General features: G+C 36.5%; 1 protein-coding gene across 1 annotated transcript in view; it reads left to right on the forward strand.

Moving 5' to 3' along the window:
- SCUBE1 (signal peptide, CUB domain and EGF like domain containing 1) overlaps positions 1–17,930 on the forward strand; it is a 204,350-nt gene that overhangs the window by 124,270 nt on the left and 62,150 nt on the right. Inside the window, exon 8 of the mRNA XM_065742416.1 lies at positions 11,878–11,994. Coding sequence (XP_065598488.1) covers positions 11,878–11,994 — 117 coding nt within the window. The remainder of the gene's footprint in view (positions 1–11,877; positions 11,995–17,930) is intronic.

Genomic DNA, 17,930 nt, shown 5'->3' on the forward strand with positions numbered 1-17,930 from the left:
CAAGATGTGTTCATCATAAGTGAGAACATCTCAAGGTTTTGCTGATGGACACTAGTTTCTAGTGTCATCAGTAAGGCAGACTTCCTCAGATTTAGGTAGGTGTATAATTGTCTTCCCTTCCCTTGAAGATGGCTCCCAACATCCCTACAAACCACTTTACTGTCATCAGAAGTGTTTGTAAAGTGCTTTGGAACTGTCCTGGGCTTTGTATCTACTGGAGTTTACCTCTGCCTAGGTTGCTTCTGCAGCGTCATGTTGTAAATGAACAAGAGTAGAACTGTCAGCTGTGAGCTGAACCATACCCTTCAGGAGTTCATGGTATCTTACAGTCCTTAGAAGAGAGACCACTTGAAGCCCCATTCCTGTTTCTGCAGTATCCCTACACAGAGGTAGAAACTATGCAGCTGTTATCAGTCCTCTACATTCCATGCTTCTGAAGAATCAAGATCTATAGGATCTATAAGGAAGCATACATAAGGCAGAGACTCAAGATGGCATGGGCCTAGTGTGTGAATGTCATGCTGATAATCATAAGAGGAAAGTGGAAGATCACTTGAGACATGTTATACTTATGCACATTTATATGATACAACATTCTTCTTTCTCCTAGTCCAGCTAGATATTCTTGGAATCTCGGAGATGAGAAGAACCACTGGTATGCAGAACTTTAAAACTTGTTGAAACCGTGCTTTCTTTACCTAAATAACATCTTTCATATGATAAAAGTTTTCTGGCAAAGCCTTTCTTTTTTCTTGAAATCAAGGTTTGTGTGAAAACTATGGTTTTTATATTGCTTTAGTCTGAATTATCTTCAGAGATAGGAAGACAAAGTGCATGCAGTATTCTGGTTAGAACATTCATTTGGACTATAAGAAATTGATACTGAAGACCCTTTCATAGTGATTTACCACTCGTGTTCAAAGGGTACAATTGGTCTGTAATGTCACATTAATTCATTGTTACGTGGTGGAGGTGGTCTATTTTTGGTGCCAGTATTAGTAACTGATGGCTTGTTAAGGGCATGGCAGTCTTGCATTTCAGTAAACATAAAATAGTAGGAAATGAAAACAGGGTTTCAAACATGCCATGTAAAGCACTAAATACCAAGCCATCAGAATAAACTGTTATGAGCTCTGATTTTCCATTAGGAAATTTCTGAAAGTCTTAGATTTTTTTCCATAGGAAAATAATGGATTTTATAGTCTTGTTTGTTTTTTATTGATCCTCTTTCAAAATGATTGCTTCCAAATGATTCTATTCTCTATCAGAAGAGCAGGAAGAAGGGCAAACAAGTGTTTATTTTCAAGTTTTCTTTCAAAGCAATTAACTTCTGAATTAGTTATTAATTTACAATTAATAAATGTATATTTACATTTACCAAGTATTACTTTAAGACAGAAACACCTTTTCAGGATGTACTTCAGTTCCTAGCTTTGTTGTATTGCCTCCTAGGACTCTTTCAAATTACTTAAAATATGTCTTTATTTCTCTGACTGGCATTTATCCGATTTAGAAATGCTACTATCAGAGAGCTGCTGTCAGAAAGCCAAATGTGCTGCTCTGTATGCATCCCGACCTTGTGCTTTAATCAATAAAGCATTTAAAACATAGAATTGACAGGCATATTGCCAGGAGGATCTCTAACTCAGTTACTAACAGTGAAACCAAGACCCCACTTTAACTCTTTCTGTCAGTTCTGCTTTGCTGTATGAAATCACAGAAAACGGGGAAAGGAATCCCTGAGGTTATTCATGCATTCTCTCTCTCCCAAGGGCAGATCCTTTCATACTGAGTTACCATCACTTTTATTCATTGAATTTGTGAATGGTGTGCTCTTTCCTGTAAAAATCCTTTTTCTTTTTCCCATTTCTTTGCTGATGATAAAGTCTCAGACCTTATCCAGAATTCCTTCCAATACCTTCCATTGTTTTGCTTTTCCATTTTAAATGAAAGGATTTGGCCAAGGTCAAGACATAATGCCCTCTATCAATGTTCAGAGTATTTCAGTTTTTCTTAAATGCAGTTTCTCTATTTAGAAAAGATGGCACAAACAAAATTAATAGTGCTGTTTTTAAGTGACCAGAATGGATGCATCCAGTGTTTATAAAATACCTGATCCAAACTGTCAAGTGACAATCCCCAAATTCGTACTGTTCCCCTGATGATGAATAGAAATTTTCTGAAGTGAGAGCTGCAAGATTCACCTAGTCATTTCTTCACACATTCTGAATGTGGTCGTGCAGAATTCTCATCCTATTTTCATGCAAATAAAATTCTGCCAATCATGAAATTGCAAGGAAATGAGGAGACAAGCATAACGGAGTGAAGAATTCCTCATCCTGCAAGTTACCCTTTCTTTCTCACCTTTTTTCATTCCCTGAATATGAAGCTCTTTCAGTTCTACTTCTTTCTGTTCACAGCTATTTGTTTCTTTCATTATGCTCTTCTGAATGCTTTTTCTCTATCCTTTCAGCATCACAGAGCATAATTTGCATGAGAATAACATAGTTCTGACTTAACTGAAAATTCAGTTATTTCAAGCTGTATGTTTTAGTTTCTCCTTGTGCTTGTTCTTTGGATCTCTCCTTCTGTCCTGGTCTCATGTAATACACTGCACATAGTGCCACTTGCAATAAAATTATTTTTACTGAGGCAGCATGTATCCTCTATTTTGTTTCCTTCTTAGCCACACCATGCATACCCTCTTATTGAAAGCAAGCTCAACTCTATAGTCAACACCACATTTTTCTCAAAAACTGCCTTTCCCAAGATAAGTTTTACTGTCTTTCAAGTTTCAGATTTAAAGAATTTGTGTACTTTAGATCAGAATTTAGGTGGGATTTTGAGTGGGTTTTTTTTGTCTAGTTGGATAGCCTTTGTTAGGCATGGCCATGCAGTTCACCTGCATATACCACTAATGCCATTAGTCATAAAGTTGATTCCTTAAGATTCCTCCATGTAACTTATATGTTAAGTGGAGGAGCACATTAAACAAAAATCCAGTATACGTGGAATTCACATACAGGTGTATTTGGTAGAGATTGTGCTGTGTTATTAACATGGAGTGAAAAAATAAGGTTTGAGCACAGGCTACCCTCTTAGCCAGGCTTTTTCCAGTGTGAGAGGAAGTAACATCTTTTAGTCTATAGTTATGGACTCATTTGATTTCACTTGCTTTTTTTGTTTTAAATTGAATGAATTTAGCGTTCGTGAAACTGAGGGAACCAGTTCTACTCAACTGAGTGATTAGACCTTCTCAAAATGAAAAGTCTTAATTATGTATTTTTTTCCTTCTTAAAAAAACACACAATTCCTAGCAGTTTCCTTTGAGATTTTACTTGAAAAATAAATTCATTTTAAATGTAAGACAGTACTAACTGACGCCCTGTGCGCTGTGTTTCAAAGTGGTTCTGCAATTTCACTTCTGCTGAAACATGCTACAAAATCTATTGGGAATCAGCACAGGACATAAAGTAAGTGAGATAAGGATGCCGATCTGTACATTAACTACCAAGCTGATGAACGCTAAATGGGCATTTTTAAGCTTTTCAGTATTCATTCTTACTGATTGCCAGATGTTTGCTTTCTTGGAAATATGTCTTTCCTCACTTGTTTGAATATGCGAGTTATTTGGTCTTGTACAAGTAACTTGGAAAGTCAGTTTGTGTTTCACTACAGATTAAATGAGGACAAGTCAGCTCATATTTATGTGCTTTAGAATAGATAAGCATGTTATCACTTGGTTCAAGCACAGGGGCAGTTTATAGCAGCTTTAGTTAGGGCCCAGCTGAGGAACAAATTGCCAGTAGGTTAACCCTGATTATCCCTTCACTTACTAGGTAATATTAATTCACAGGCATCTTGTTAAGAAAAATCTATTCAACGTAATCCATATACTACTTCCTTGACTAGCTAAAACAGTGAGTGCTGAAATCTACTACTCTGTAGTTTTCAGTCACATAGAGATTAACTTGTTAATGTGTCTGAACCCTGAATTTAAGACAGTAATTTTGAGTATTAAGATACTGTGTTCAAGTCTCATTAAATATTCAGTCCAAGTGTAGAGGTAGATACGGTTATGTTCTGATTATTACTCATAACTTCGTCTGGGCAAGTAGCCCAGAGAAAGCTGGGTAAGCTACTTGAAACTCTCAGTTCCAGACTGCTCCATGTGAATTGCTCTCGGGCTGACATAAACAGTGACTCAAAATAATATCCTGTAATGTGCTACACGTTTTGGGAGCATAGCCTGAGCAGTCTATTTCTGCTGACCCAGTGAGCTTTAGGCTACTGCAAGCAAATTCCATATAAAGGGCAATGAACTGCTTTGACTTGCACTATGGTCAGTGTTATCATTTGGGCATTCTTAGGAACTAGGTGGGGAAAATGTCCTCCTTTCAGCTGTAGTTACTGCTTACTATTTCAGCCTCATCAAATGAGAGAAATTTGTCGAACTTTGAAAAAATATTTTTGAAGGACTGCTGTTTCTTCATATCCCTTGTCTCTTAAAGTCAGACATTACCTAGATTTATGTTTTCAGATATTAAACACCTCAGTGGTCTTTCAAATTTAAAAAATTACCTTTAAACCAGTTATTAATTACTGACTAGTGAGAAAAGAGGTCATGTTCTTGTGGTGCCTTAACCCAGAAGGCAGCTCAGCACAACGCAAGCATTTGCTCACTCTCCCACAGTGGGATGACGGATAGAATCAAAAAAGGTAAATGTATAAGAACTCATGGGTTTGCGATAAAGACAGTTTAATAAAGGAAGAAAAATAAATAATTAAAAAAATAAAAAGTGATGCACGGTGTGATTGCCCACCACCCACTGACAATTTCCAGCCAGTCTCTGAGCAGCAAATAACCCTTCTGGCCAACTCCTTTCATTTTGTTGTTCAGCATAACACCACATAGTAAGGGATATCCCTTTGGCCAGTTTGGATTGGACATTCTAGTTATGTCCCTGACACAGACTACGTATTATCTGTTTTCACTACTGCTACTTTTGACCTTCTGCTAAGTCAACTTTGCATGTTCATACACACATTGTTGAGAGCAGCCCTTCCATTTAGTTGTTTGCTGTTCTTTCCACTCACTGTTATGTGATCAAGAGGTTGGAAACAGGGCTTTTTAGATCCTGCTGACTGCAAGCTGCTGTTCTGGGTAACTGAAAAGATCGGAGAATCACTTCTCTGTCCAAAAGAAACACCTTGTTGCTAGATTATTTGCTCTTCTTTTCATGCCTTGTGGAAGACAGGCTCTTTGGGAAAGGGCTGCATATTGATGAGAAAAATGGAACTGACTCTGATCAGGAGCACAATGTTTTTACATTTTTAATACACTCTGGGTGTATCACGCAATTAAGTTCATCCTCCTCCATGCAGAAATCCACGCAGCTTTTCTCTGTCATGTCTAGTTCTTGATACTGTACTGGTCTACACTGTAGAGGTATTCTACATCGGTCAGTCTGAAAGTAATGCCTCCTATTTTATTATGTTGTCTCACAGCATGAAAGCTGGATGTTGGTTATATGGCAGTAAAGGATGAAACTTCCAACCAATTTCCATTACATTTTGTTGCTGTGAGACTGATGGCGGTGGAGGGACAGTGTGACAAAATGACATCTGAAATGGAAGTGCAGTATGAAGCAAAGCTGTGTCCCTGAATTCCTCCATGCAGGATAAATGGTATCCATTGATCTACACCAACACTTGCTGAATGTTTATAGACATGTCAGCAACAGTGGGTTACCTCCACTGGTGCATATGTTTGTGAGTGCGGCATGTGAACTTTTGTTCATTTCTGGCAAAGATGCATAGCTAAAAGTGATGACTATATTAAAAAATAGATTTTTTTTGTAGCAGAGAATTTGCTCTATCAAATAGTGTTTTTGTACCTGTTAGTGCTCTTTGTATCTTTTGTAGTTTCCATGGAAATAAATACTGGGCATTATTTCTGGGGCAACCTTCATACATTCACTGGCATTTTAGTGGCCTGCACAATGCACAGTCAACAAACTAGCACTTCTGTTTTTGGACACTAATAGGACATGTTCAAGTTCTATTCAACATCTTTTTCTGAGCATTCTTTGTGACTGACATCTGGCTCAGCTTTCTTTTGGAAGGAGCAGGATTACAGTGTAGTTCTTTCTGAAATTTGAGTTGATCAGTTACCTTCTTACTTGCCCATCTTCAATTTTTTAAACCTTTTTTTCTTGAAGAGATTCATTTGAAAGTTGTATGTTATCTTAAGTGAATTTTCAATACACTGAACAACATACCAAATGCATTGGCAGACTGACTGAGACTGGGAGAGTTCTGCATTTATGTGCAGGTGTGTGCCCAATTCCAGAGCTCGTAGGATTAATTTTTTATGTCAAATATAATTAGAGCCAATTCAAAATGATGAACCTTGTTTAGGACAAGACAGAAACATCTTCATCTGTTAGATGAAGCATTCTTATATGAATCCTGTTGCATGTTATACTAATCTAAAGCACTCTTGAAGTGGATGGAAGAGAAGAAATTCTATAAAGAATTGTTTTCTGCAAAGAGTTTCATTTGAATAGGAGTATTACATTATCAGAGCAAGAAATAAGATTGAGTAGTGTTGAGACTCCTAATGTTGGTACTACTGTTAGAAATTCTGTGCTATCTGTAATGATAAAAACAACAGTATTTAACGTTTTTAGATTACATGTGCTAATGAATTACAAAAGATATAAGAAATACTGTCTGTTTTACATGAAGAGACTAATATAACACAAAATTTCATCAAGTAATTTGCTGAAGGTGACACAGCAGCTTATGGGAAACATAGGAAAAAATTACGTTTCTACTTACGTACTCGGGCTTTCAGATCTCAAGCATTTCCTATTGGAAATACGAACATATCAGATTTCAAAGGAAGAGGTGTTTGAATAAGATACTGAGCAGACATGCATTCTGCTCTTGAATTTGACATGATGCTTGCTGTGTTCATGGTCCTGACCTTCTCCTTTTTCTCTTCCAGTACTCTTTATCAGAAATAAAAAATGTGAAGTGAATCTCAGCTTTAGATTCTGCAGAATGGGTGAATCAGTTTTCTTGAACTGTAGATTCATGTAAGTTGGAAGGGACTTCTGTAGATCATCTAATCTGATCTCCTGCTCAAGGAACGGCGCCAGCTATGCTGCGTTGTTCAGGGCCATGTGCAGATGAGTTTCTCTGTCTCCAGGGACAGAGATTTCACAGCCTGCCTGGGTCCCTGTTCTGATGTTTGACCACTCTACTCATGAACATTTTTTCTTTATATCAAGTTGAAATTCCAACTTAAATTTGTTGCTTCCACAATCCTGTGATCTGATCCACTCACCATATTATGTACTTAGCCAGACTCTTTTTGATCACTGTGTCCATAAGGATGGTACAGAAAATTATGCTAAAGCACTTGCTAAATTTAAGATGAACAGCATCCACAGCTCTCCCTTTATTCACGGAGCAAGTCACGTCATTGTACAAGGGGATTCTGTTAGCCAGGCATGGTTTGTCTATATTAAGCTGATTTTTAACTATTCCCAAATCATCTGGCCCCTTTATGTAGTTGGAAATTGCTTCCAGTATGATTTTTGATGTGAGGTCTGAAGTTGCGTAGAGCCTTCCTCTTGTTCTTCTTAATGCTGTCTTCGCCAGTATTCAGGAATCATACCTCATGACTTATAAAATATCCTATAATGATCTCACTAAGATATATATTATTTTATAATCTTCATACATCTACCTTCTGGTCCACAAATATATGTACATTTGTTTTGTTTTGTGCTATATCTCAGTTTCTAAACATTGTTTTGAATTTTAGATGAAATTGACCCAAACTTTAAAAGTAGATGATAAATATTTCTAGATTTGTCTGATTTTCAGTAATACTCTTGAAGTCACAACATGTTCTTTTGACTGTAAAGGTAAAATGAAACTACAAAAATTGAAAACAGATTTTTAATGACTTTATGAAATAATTGTAGACTTCTAAAAACCAGATTTGAGAAGAGGCTTGCACTTTGAGTACTTATATTTTACGTATTTCATAGAAAATGAAATGTAGGTTTCCAGAAAGGTTCCCAAATCATGATAGATGTGTTCAGTTCTACAAATTTAATAGTATTCAAAGCCAAGTAAGTACTGTACATCAGTGAAATCTGTTTTGAAGGAAGTGACCAGGCTCTATGATCTCCTGGTAGAGATTCTGCTTTAGTTCAGAAGATGCAGAACTAGAACCTGACCCTCATCTCTCTCTGCTAAACCCTTGCAGACACTGGAGTGATGTATTAAAGGACTGAACACCCATGTAACTGCACCTGCTAACTTAGTAAACACCCTTAATCCAGTGCTAGAGGATGGACATTGCAAGTTGTACTTTTTAAGAGTATTTGGTTTATTAGGATGTTTAGAAAGAACGCATATCCAGTAGCGTAAAGTACTATTGTTGAAGCAATAAATATTCTAGAATAGTAAAACATAGTTATATTATGTTGGTAATGAATTTAATTTCATTTATCGATCCAGAGGGCAGATATATGAGTCTGTTTTGATATAAAGAGCTGACAGTGAATAATATAATATATTCTGTCCCACAATGCCTTACATATGTAAATAGATTTCCTTCTGTTTAGATCCCTGTTGCTGTCTGCATTTTCTGGTGGGAATTCAGTTAGGATATAAGTAGCTCTGTAAGTAAGGATATGAGGAGTATTTAAAATTCTAGTTAGCTAGATAGTTACAAAAGTTGAGCTTTATCACAATTCAGAAGGAGATAAAATATCACTGTTTCATCTTCCATTTATTTTCTGCTCCTTCATCATTAGAGAAAACATCAGAAAAACAGTGACCTGTAGGTTCAATATCATTGTGAATCTAATCCTTATTTTGAACATCTCTTCTTTCTCTTCCATATAAGTTTAGCATTTCCAGCATGATAGCTTGGAAATAAGTCATTTGCTTCTGCTCTAAAACTTGTATTTGCATTTCAAATACATACAAAAGTTTGACAAGGGTGAGAAGAATAGGTTGAAGTCATTTCTAACAGAAACACAAGTGGTGACATGCTTCGGTTTATGTTGTATATAGGCCTCAGCACTTCTATTTGATGTAGCTTGTAATACCTCTTTCCCACATTCTGCTATTCACATTTGCTTTCTTTTACCATTTTTTTCTCATGACCTTGAGTTTAAGGAATTTCATCAATACATCTCTCTGATTATCCAAAATGTTAGTAGGTACTGTCAGAAGTCCTCTCACTCACTTGGATCTTCATTCTGTTAAGAGTTCATCACATATTAAAGTCAGAGTCACCAGGAGAGTTGAAGGGTATTTATCCTTTTTGGTTTGTTTTACTAAATCTCTGTGAAAATAAGAAAAGCTGGCTTGATTCCCTCTATTTATACATAGAAATAACTCTTGTTCACTGGATGACCCATACCCTATAGATCCAGTCATCCATGCCCTGGGAAAAAAAAAAAAAATTGTTGTGTCGATTCATTTTCACTGGATGTCATCCAGAAAGCAGAAATATTACTACTCATGTTCATCTTAGTGATGAACTACAATAAAGGACTCTTCATATGCCAAAGCTAATCTGCTAACACAAGATATACTACTTTTTACAGTGCCATGCCAAATGTACATCTTTAACACTTTTGTCTGGTTTTTTAACCTTAACGCTTTAACTCTTTACTCCTGGCTAGTCATTCTACCATTAAACCGTACCCAATGAGATAGAGAAAAAAAATAGAATATTTCTGTATGACCTGAAACTTCTTCCTTTGGCATATGAGGATGCGCAGATACATTCATATACAAATGGAAATTCTTCATTTTACCAAAGAATTCTCTAAAGAGTAGTGTCAGCATCTAAGGTTATTCAATAGTCCTTCCAAGGGGAGTAAGTGAAAATCAGAATTGAACCAGTTAGGTTCAGGTTCTGCAAGTCCTACCTAAATGGTCTGTGCTCATTCAAAATGGCCCATTAATTTTGTTGGAGAACACAGGTAAGCAAGGACTCTGGCTGAAGATAAAGATGTCCAGACTCATCTCCATGTTTAGAAAGCTGTTACAAAAATATGGCAGTCCACTTAACAACTGTGCTTTCTGGTAGTTGTATGCAAATTCATTTGTGTACTGACTGTTTTTTCTATATGATGTTATTAGAGAGCGTATATGGTATAAATATAAACATATCTAGTACAATGTGAATGACTGTATATGGACAGCCAAGTTTTGTCCCGTGCTGTTAATGCATGTGTAACCCCTACTCCTCGACTTCAGCTTGGTCATCAGTGCCAGCAGCTTACTCCAAAACTAATACATAGGTCTGTGCTTGTTCAAAATTAAGAACTTTTTTTTTTTTACTTAGAAGAAAGGAAGTCCCTCCAAAGGGGCAATCACCTTGAGGGTACTAGCAGTGACTACTTTAAAATAAAAATGCTTTAGTAGCAGTCAGTTTAAAGATAAAGCCTTTTCTGTTCTGTGTAAATAATTTTTGATCAATCTACTGTTCTAAGGCAGTTCCTTATTAGCATATCCTAGAGCATATTGTCAGACCCAGTCTACAGAGTACAATTGTGACACAGACTGTGAATATTCAGCAATAAGAGTCTGTAAATCTGAGTAAGTGGTGAAAAAGCCTCTTCAGGGAAAGCCAAAATGAGGTGAACTGAGTAGAATAATGGCATCTTGGGGGGAGCAGAGAGACTATTTTAATTTAATCAAAGCCAGAGCAACTGAAAAAGATACTATTAAAAGGACTTACTCTCTGAAGTAAATACTTTTCAGATAAATGCAGAGTTCAAACTGACATGCTAAATTGGCATCCTTGCATCTAGCCTATTCTCTGGATCAAAGCAAAGTTAATTGTTTCACTTGCCTTTTATCTATTTTATGGATGTGTGTGGGTATGCATGTGTATGTATGTGTAAGGTTTACGCATGTGCTCTCACACAAGTCATAGAAAATAATGGCATCAAGGGAGGGTTCTTTGCTTTCTTTTTTTTTTTTTTTTGGTAATCAAATTGAAGATTTTTTTTTTAATGTGGTGGTACCTAATAGCCAATGCCCACTCTTGTAAAAGCTAAGAAGTAGTTCAGCTTTCCCTTGCCTGTGTTTGCCCAGCCACCCTTCTACATACTACAAGCACTGGGAAATTTCAATGACACAGCTTGGAATGGGTTCAGTGACCTCAATTATGCCCTCCCACCCACTCCAAACTCCTTTCAATTTGCAAAAAGCTTTAAGTGGACAAAACCCAGATGCCTTTTGCTTGTAGTTCAGTAAGAACAGATTGGGCATGTAGATTCTTGTCAAAGTGATATATGTAGTTCATTTTCCATTAACTCTTTCTTAACTAAGGATTTAAAAGTCTCGGTTCCATGTCTAGCACTCTGCTTTGCTTTCTACTGCTTTTTAAAGTTCATTATGTCTACAACATCCTTTAAAAAAATGAACCTTAAAAAGCCTTGGCTAGACATTGACTGATATGAAACAGACTGAATGTTTGGTTCTGCTTTTAAAGGCAATCACTTTTTTTTTTTTAACTTGTTTCGTATGTAATAACCCATCCTATTGCCTAAGACAGTTAAAAAACACTAACTAAATATAATAAATAAAAACACCAGTTTGGAGGGAGAAAGAAATTGTGACTTGTGGAAATGATTTACCAGTCAAATCGAGTATGTGGGCCCTGATGACCTTGAGAGCTTGCTTGAGTTGGCTTGCTTATAACTTAAGACTGCTTTCATAATATTGTAATATTGCCCTGAAGAGTTGGTGACTCTCCCCTCCCCCAGAACATTTCATTACACTCCCTTTCTCCCCCCTCTCTCTCTCTCTTTCTCTTTCATTCTGCAGAAACATGTGCTGTCAATAATGGAGGCTGTGATCGGACTTGCAAGGATACCGCGACAGGGGTACGATGCAGTTGCCCAGTTGGATTTACCCTGCAGCCTGATGGGAAAACGTGCAAAGGTCAGCTTCTGTTTGCTTTGCAATGCATCATTTGCCTTCAGTGGTTTCGGTACAAGATGTAAATATGCATATATTTAATCAATACTTTTAAGTTAAAGCTGTTACTGGCATAGTGATTGTAATTGAGTTCATTAGCTTTCCTCATCCCTAATTCTTCTGAATTTACGTACTTCAGTCATTTTTCTCTCTTCTTATTAGAGGGTTTTATTACTGCAAAGAAACAAGGTACAGAGGTTGAACTGTTTTTAACTGACCAGAGATTTAGATGAGTAACTCTGGGCTGAAAAAACATTCAGTTACAAAGGATAGTATAATACATTTCTAAAAATTCAATCCTACAATGATGCCTAAATTTTTCAGTTCAAAATTGAAGTTAAAAATCTCCACTAAATCTTTGTCAACTATTGATCACTAATTGAGGCTAAACAAAAGCTGCAGAGGAGTCACTCCAAAAATATATACAGAGAGAGAGAGAGAGAGAGAGAGAAAGAGGAATCACTAAAAAAAAAAAAAAGTATATGTATGTATGTGTATATATATATATGTGTATGTATGTATGTGGATATATATATTTATATATATATATATATATATATATATCCCATTTCTGCCCCTTCATAACAGAAGTAGCTAGCTGTAAAGGAAAACCAAAGTAGCATCTATTAGTGCTCTGGCTGAGTTTTTCAGTTCATGCTTGGCTTTTACTGTTCCAAAGGCAGCATAAAAAATTTGGTATTTTATCCTTCCTGAATCCGTTGAAACTGAGGACATAGGAAAGGAGAACAGAAAAGAGCATCTGATACCACTCTCAACATCTGTTCTTAGTTAAAGGGACAGGGACAGTTCTCAAATACTCTCTATAGAGTCATACTTGGTGGCACTATGCATCTAAGTTGTTTTGGATACATACTTGCAGGACTAGTCCATCCATTGACACTTTTTTTGTTTTCCTGTGTGTTTCCTTAGAGCTCCATTACAAGAGAGTAGGGACATCCAGGAGGATATTGTGTATATTGTTGTGGCAGAAAATACAGTGACAAGAATAAGCTGACCTAACTTGCTAAGAAACTATTGGGACTTTTTCTCTCCAAAGTAACCAAAAATGTCAGAATATCTTTAGTGCAGGGCCTGATGTAGCTTAAAATAGTAAAACCCACAAAAAATAAACAGAAAATGTGTGGTTTCCTCTTGCTCCAGGCTGAAAACTTGGGCATGATTCTGTTAGTATGCTTATTTATAGAAATAACAGTCCATTTGCCTGTTTATTTGAAAATAAAACATTTAAACCACCATTGCATACAATTTTAATAGTTATGGGTGAGCACACATCAAAAATCCGTCGTTCTAGTTCAAACCACATGAAAATAAATATTCATTTTTACAGGCAGACTAGCTAAGCCATAGCAGAAGTAACAGTGACTCCACCGAGTGCTTAAAAAGGAGGCATTTTAATGCTGTAACATACACCTAGACTTGATCATAATGTTTATTATTGAAAGTACATCATGAATAAAAAAGGTGAATTCTAAATTTAGAAGTCTGGCTTAGAACTAGCATGAAACAATATTTATTAAATAATCAGATCTATAATTAGCGCTACAGACAAAATGAAATGTTCAACTGATCCTCAAACCAAATACCATAGCCCTAAGCACTTTCACATTTTTATTCATTTTCCATTTTTTATGAGAAGAAAATAAGAGAAACAGAATCTGTATTTTTATGATGTTGCAGATATCCTTTTACTTCTTAAACAAAATTGAAGTTTGAAATTCACTCACATGGTTGAACAAACCAACCAGCTTATTTCTTTTTTAACCTTCATTGACATTCTGGGCAATAAAAAAAATAGTAAAATATATGGTTTGCATTTAACTGAAATTAATATTATTTTTCTAATGCATTACACTGCGAGATTTCTGGACTAGATTTTACTTCCCTGAAGCCAAAGCAACTTCCTATTTAAATCTGCTCACTAAGAATCATATACTTAAACTGGCCAAGGAGGCTGCTTCTGTACATAATGCAGGCAGCCCATAATCAAGAGTGCTTTCTGAGAGGTCTATCTTCTGAACATAAAAGTGAATGTTTTGGTAGAGTAACACTGGTACTTTCTTTGCTCCTCTTGCTTACGGGTAAAGCCTGGAGTGCTCTGGGGATGGGAATTTCAGTGTTCACACATTTTCCTGTGAATTCTGCTGAAAACAAAAGAATGATCTTCTCAAATTATCACTTTTGATTTTTCTCTTCACTCTCTTTGATTTGACTGGACTACTGTTTCTTATTGTGTGCTGTTCATTGATCTATCTGTAACTATTACGGCTGTGTGGTAAGACAATGGATTATCTATTGAGTGCCTTAATACAGCACCTTCAGGGATCATACAGCTGCCACATCCTGTCTTCCATAGGCAGGATTTCCCAGTCTATTAAATGTCACAGCATGTCCAACTGAGGTTTTTCATAGAAGCATGATTTTAAGAGGTTATGTTTTTAAATGTGGGATAGATCTTTAATCTATTACAGAAAATAAAGGGGAAGGACATGTAAGAAAGGCTGAGAGAAACTGGAGGGTTAATTAATGTATTAATAAAAAATGCAGTTGTGGTTTGAGCAAAATGATTAATAGTTTTGAGTTATATTTAGCAAATAATGTTGACCAAAAAGAATATTTTTATTGGAAAGTCCACGATTTTTCATCCATTTTGGCATCTTCCTCCCTATGGCATTTGACATAGTACAGCTACTATTTGAAGTTATGTAGTTGCTGAAATTATGTAGTTGCTGAGGCTTAAATAAGACTCATAGAAATGCTTGAACTGTTGAGTACTTCAAGGGAGGAATAATGAAGTTTGTAGTTCTAGCTCATGTGTAGCTGATTTCCTCAGTAGTGTGTTTTTGTTGTGCTGGTATTTTATGGAAATCTGTTGCTACTTTCCTTCCTTCCTTGTTCATTTGTTTAACTAAGGAGTTAGGTAAATTAAACAAGAATTCGAATTTTTATATTTTTGAAATAAATATTGGTAAAGAGTTTCATTTTCAAAATGTTGACAGATATTTTGTTCATCAGTGTGGAAGTTCCTAACAATTTAGAATAGAATAAAGACCAGCATGTGTACGAAAATGGATATTTTTTTCAAAGAGTAAGTGACTCTTAAAATATAACTAATTGGTCCACATTTTGTTTGCAATAATATATTTCAAATTCTTTATTTTTTTCATAAAACCTGGGATGGATTCTAATTGCAGAGTACAAAACTGAGTCGGTACTGAAGTTCTGATATTCCTCCTGGCCCTTCCCAAATATATCAGAAAAGGAAGCTGCAGGGAAGCAAGTTCTGAGTAATGCAGAGAATCTATCTTCAGTGTCCTTGCACATCGATCTCTTTTGCAGACTCAGTGGGAAATGGGAGTTCAAAGAATCAGACTCCTTAGTTAATGCACGTGCAGTCTGGTCTATTTCAAATGTCAATAAAATAGAACAAAAATCATTGTGAATAAAGTCTTAATGTGGAACACGTACAGATAGCTGCATAGCCTGTAAGAGGACTACTCTAGAGGAAGACTTTTTAAGTTTCTGGTAGATGAAAAGGAGAGCTTGAGAACTTATATCTCTGATTCTTTCTCCCTTATACTCCCATATAACTTACATGATCTTGCAGTGAAGTAAGAGCAAAGGTGATTAGAAGAGACCTCTGCAGCCTAGTTAGAGGGGCCTTCAGTTGTATGAGTGGTGACTAAGGTACCATCAACATTTTGCTGTTCTTCTTAAAAGTTAGTTTCAAATGCAAGTCTTTTCTCAGCTGGGTTGGCACAGAATGGAAAAAGATCTTTTTTCCCTTCAGCCTTCCTATCAGCTGTTAGCCATGTCTCTAAATAAGCCAAACCATGCAGGCCTTTGTCAGCTAGGAAAACAGTCACATCCCAATCAGAAAGAACTCCACATCCTCCCTCTAATTCATGCTATTCTATTTAATTTCTCCCGCCATTGTAATTTAGTGACCCCAACTTGATTCTGAGTTGATTTTGTGTTGTGCATGCCAAAGCAGTGTAGTTCATTTCCGTACATGCCTACTGAGTCATCTACAGAAGTCAGCTAATACAAACAGAAAGGGAGACAGAGGATTAAAAGACATAGTGGCCCCAGGTGCTTGCTGCTCATTGTCTCCTACCCACTTTTTAATGTCCCCTACCTTGTGCATATTGGGATTCTCTAGTCTGTAGCTCCCCTGCTTTTTGGTTTCTATACTTCTTTCCTGCTGAGTACCCATTTCATGCATTCAGCTATAATTTACCTTCAGTAAGATTTATCACTTTAGCATTTTAATTATATTAAATACAACCTATATATAGCTCATAAAGCAGGAGAATCATTTGTGAAAAACTTGTGGGGTTCAAGAGGAGTGAAGTCAAACTAGTTTATATTTTCTGAAGATTGTTTAAATCCACCTTTGAAATCGATCGAACAATAAAGAGTATGCTTTGAGGTACTATAAGATGTGAATTAGGTCAAGGGGAAGGACCACAGGCTTCTGGCAACGTGTAAAATGCAGGACAGTGTGGCATCAGAGTTCTGTTTCTTTTCTTCCTCAAGAATGTAACAGAAACTGTGCTCCCTGAGGCCCTCCTGAGCACCAGAGCAGTGCAGCCTCAGAGTACTGTACACAGGGACGCAGACTAACTGTGCAGGTGCCATGCCCACCCAATCCCTAGACTCATATGGCTGAGCAAGTACAATTTTAAAGCAGAAGAGAAGGGTGAGTTTCTAGGTGAATGGAACAGGAGCCACAACACAAATGTGGCTTTCTGTAAAGTCTGTGAAGTGCCATCTAACTTTACATACCCCATAGATGTTTTGTAATAGCAAGATGAATATTGTTTTATTTAGCTAACTTTTGCAGTACTTTCTTAAGCAAGGTTGAGAGTGGGCTTTTGGGGATGTAACTGGGACAAAATGTCATTGGTTTTAGTAGCAGTGTGATCTTACATTGATCATACTGCTAAATGTATGTGCACAAATAAAACTTTGCCAAGTCCAGGGGATCTCACAGACGTTTTTAAAACACAGAAAGGCCCCTGCATGTCTACACCTAAGGCTGTGGCATTTTATTTCCTGTGCTACATACACTAAGTAAGCCCTTCTTAGCCCTTTGGCATATTGTTTAACCAGAGCAGTGTTATGTGGAGGTTATGTGAGTGGATGCTGTTTAGGCAAACATTTCTTCTTCCTGCTGTCTCATTGTCATGGTTACCCAGAAATGTGGTGTGCTCTCTACTTCCTTGAAACAGGCCCCCATCCTTTTGCATTCAGATGCAGCAGAGAAATGTGGCACTTACATGCTTAAATACTTGACTGTGTCAGAAATGCCTTACTGTTGACCAGTTTACCCACTAACTCAATTCTGTAACCTTCCCTATCATTAAGCAATCTTGAAATGAAAACCAGGAGCATGGTGACTAATGAGCTATTTCAGTCAAAGAAAGCCAAATCAGATTTTATTGAAATGTAAGGGAATTATCACATTGGCTTTATTAGGTTGATGAAGCAATTGCACTTTTTTATCATTCTTAATTGAAGCATATTATGACAGGAGAATGCACTGTAGATTTTTTTTTTAATACAAAAAAAAAAAAGAAAAAGTCTGGAAATGAATTAAATTTTGAAAATTGAATTGTTTCTGTGAGGAAAGACTTTGTTACAAAATGAGTTTCAGTGAAGCAAAGTATGTCATGTTTTGTTAAATACAAACTGAAAGGTTTCTTTACATTAAATGCAAAAATTAATGCTTGCACCAATTTGGCATGAGAATATGATTCAGATGTCAAAAAATGTCATCTCTTTTCATTCAGAACACACTAACACTAAGTGAAAAGCTCACAAAGAACAATTTAGCTGGCCAATTTGGCTTCATTTCCTGGCTACAGAATATCTGCAAA

The sequence above is a fragment of the Cyrtonyx montezumae genome, unplaced genomic scaffold (assembly GCF_038088225.1).
Source record: "Cyrtonyx montezumae isolate F1298 unplaced genomic scaffold, pur_monq_1.0 scaffold_3, whole genome shotgun sequence".
Lineage (NCBI taxonomy): Eukaryota > Metazoa > Chordata > Aves > Galliformes > Odontophoridae > Cyrtonyx > Cyrtonyx montezumae.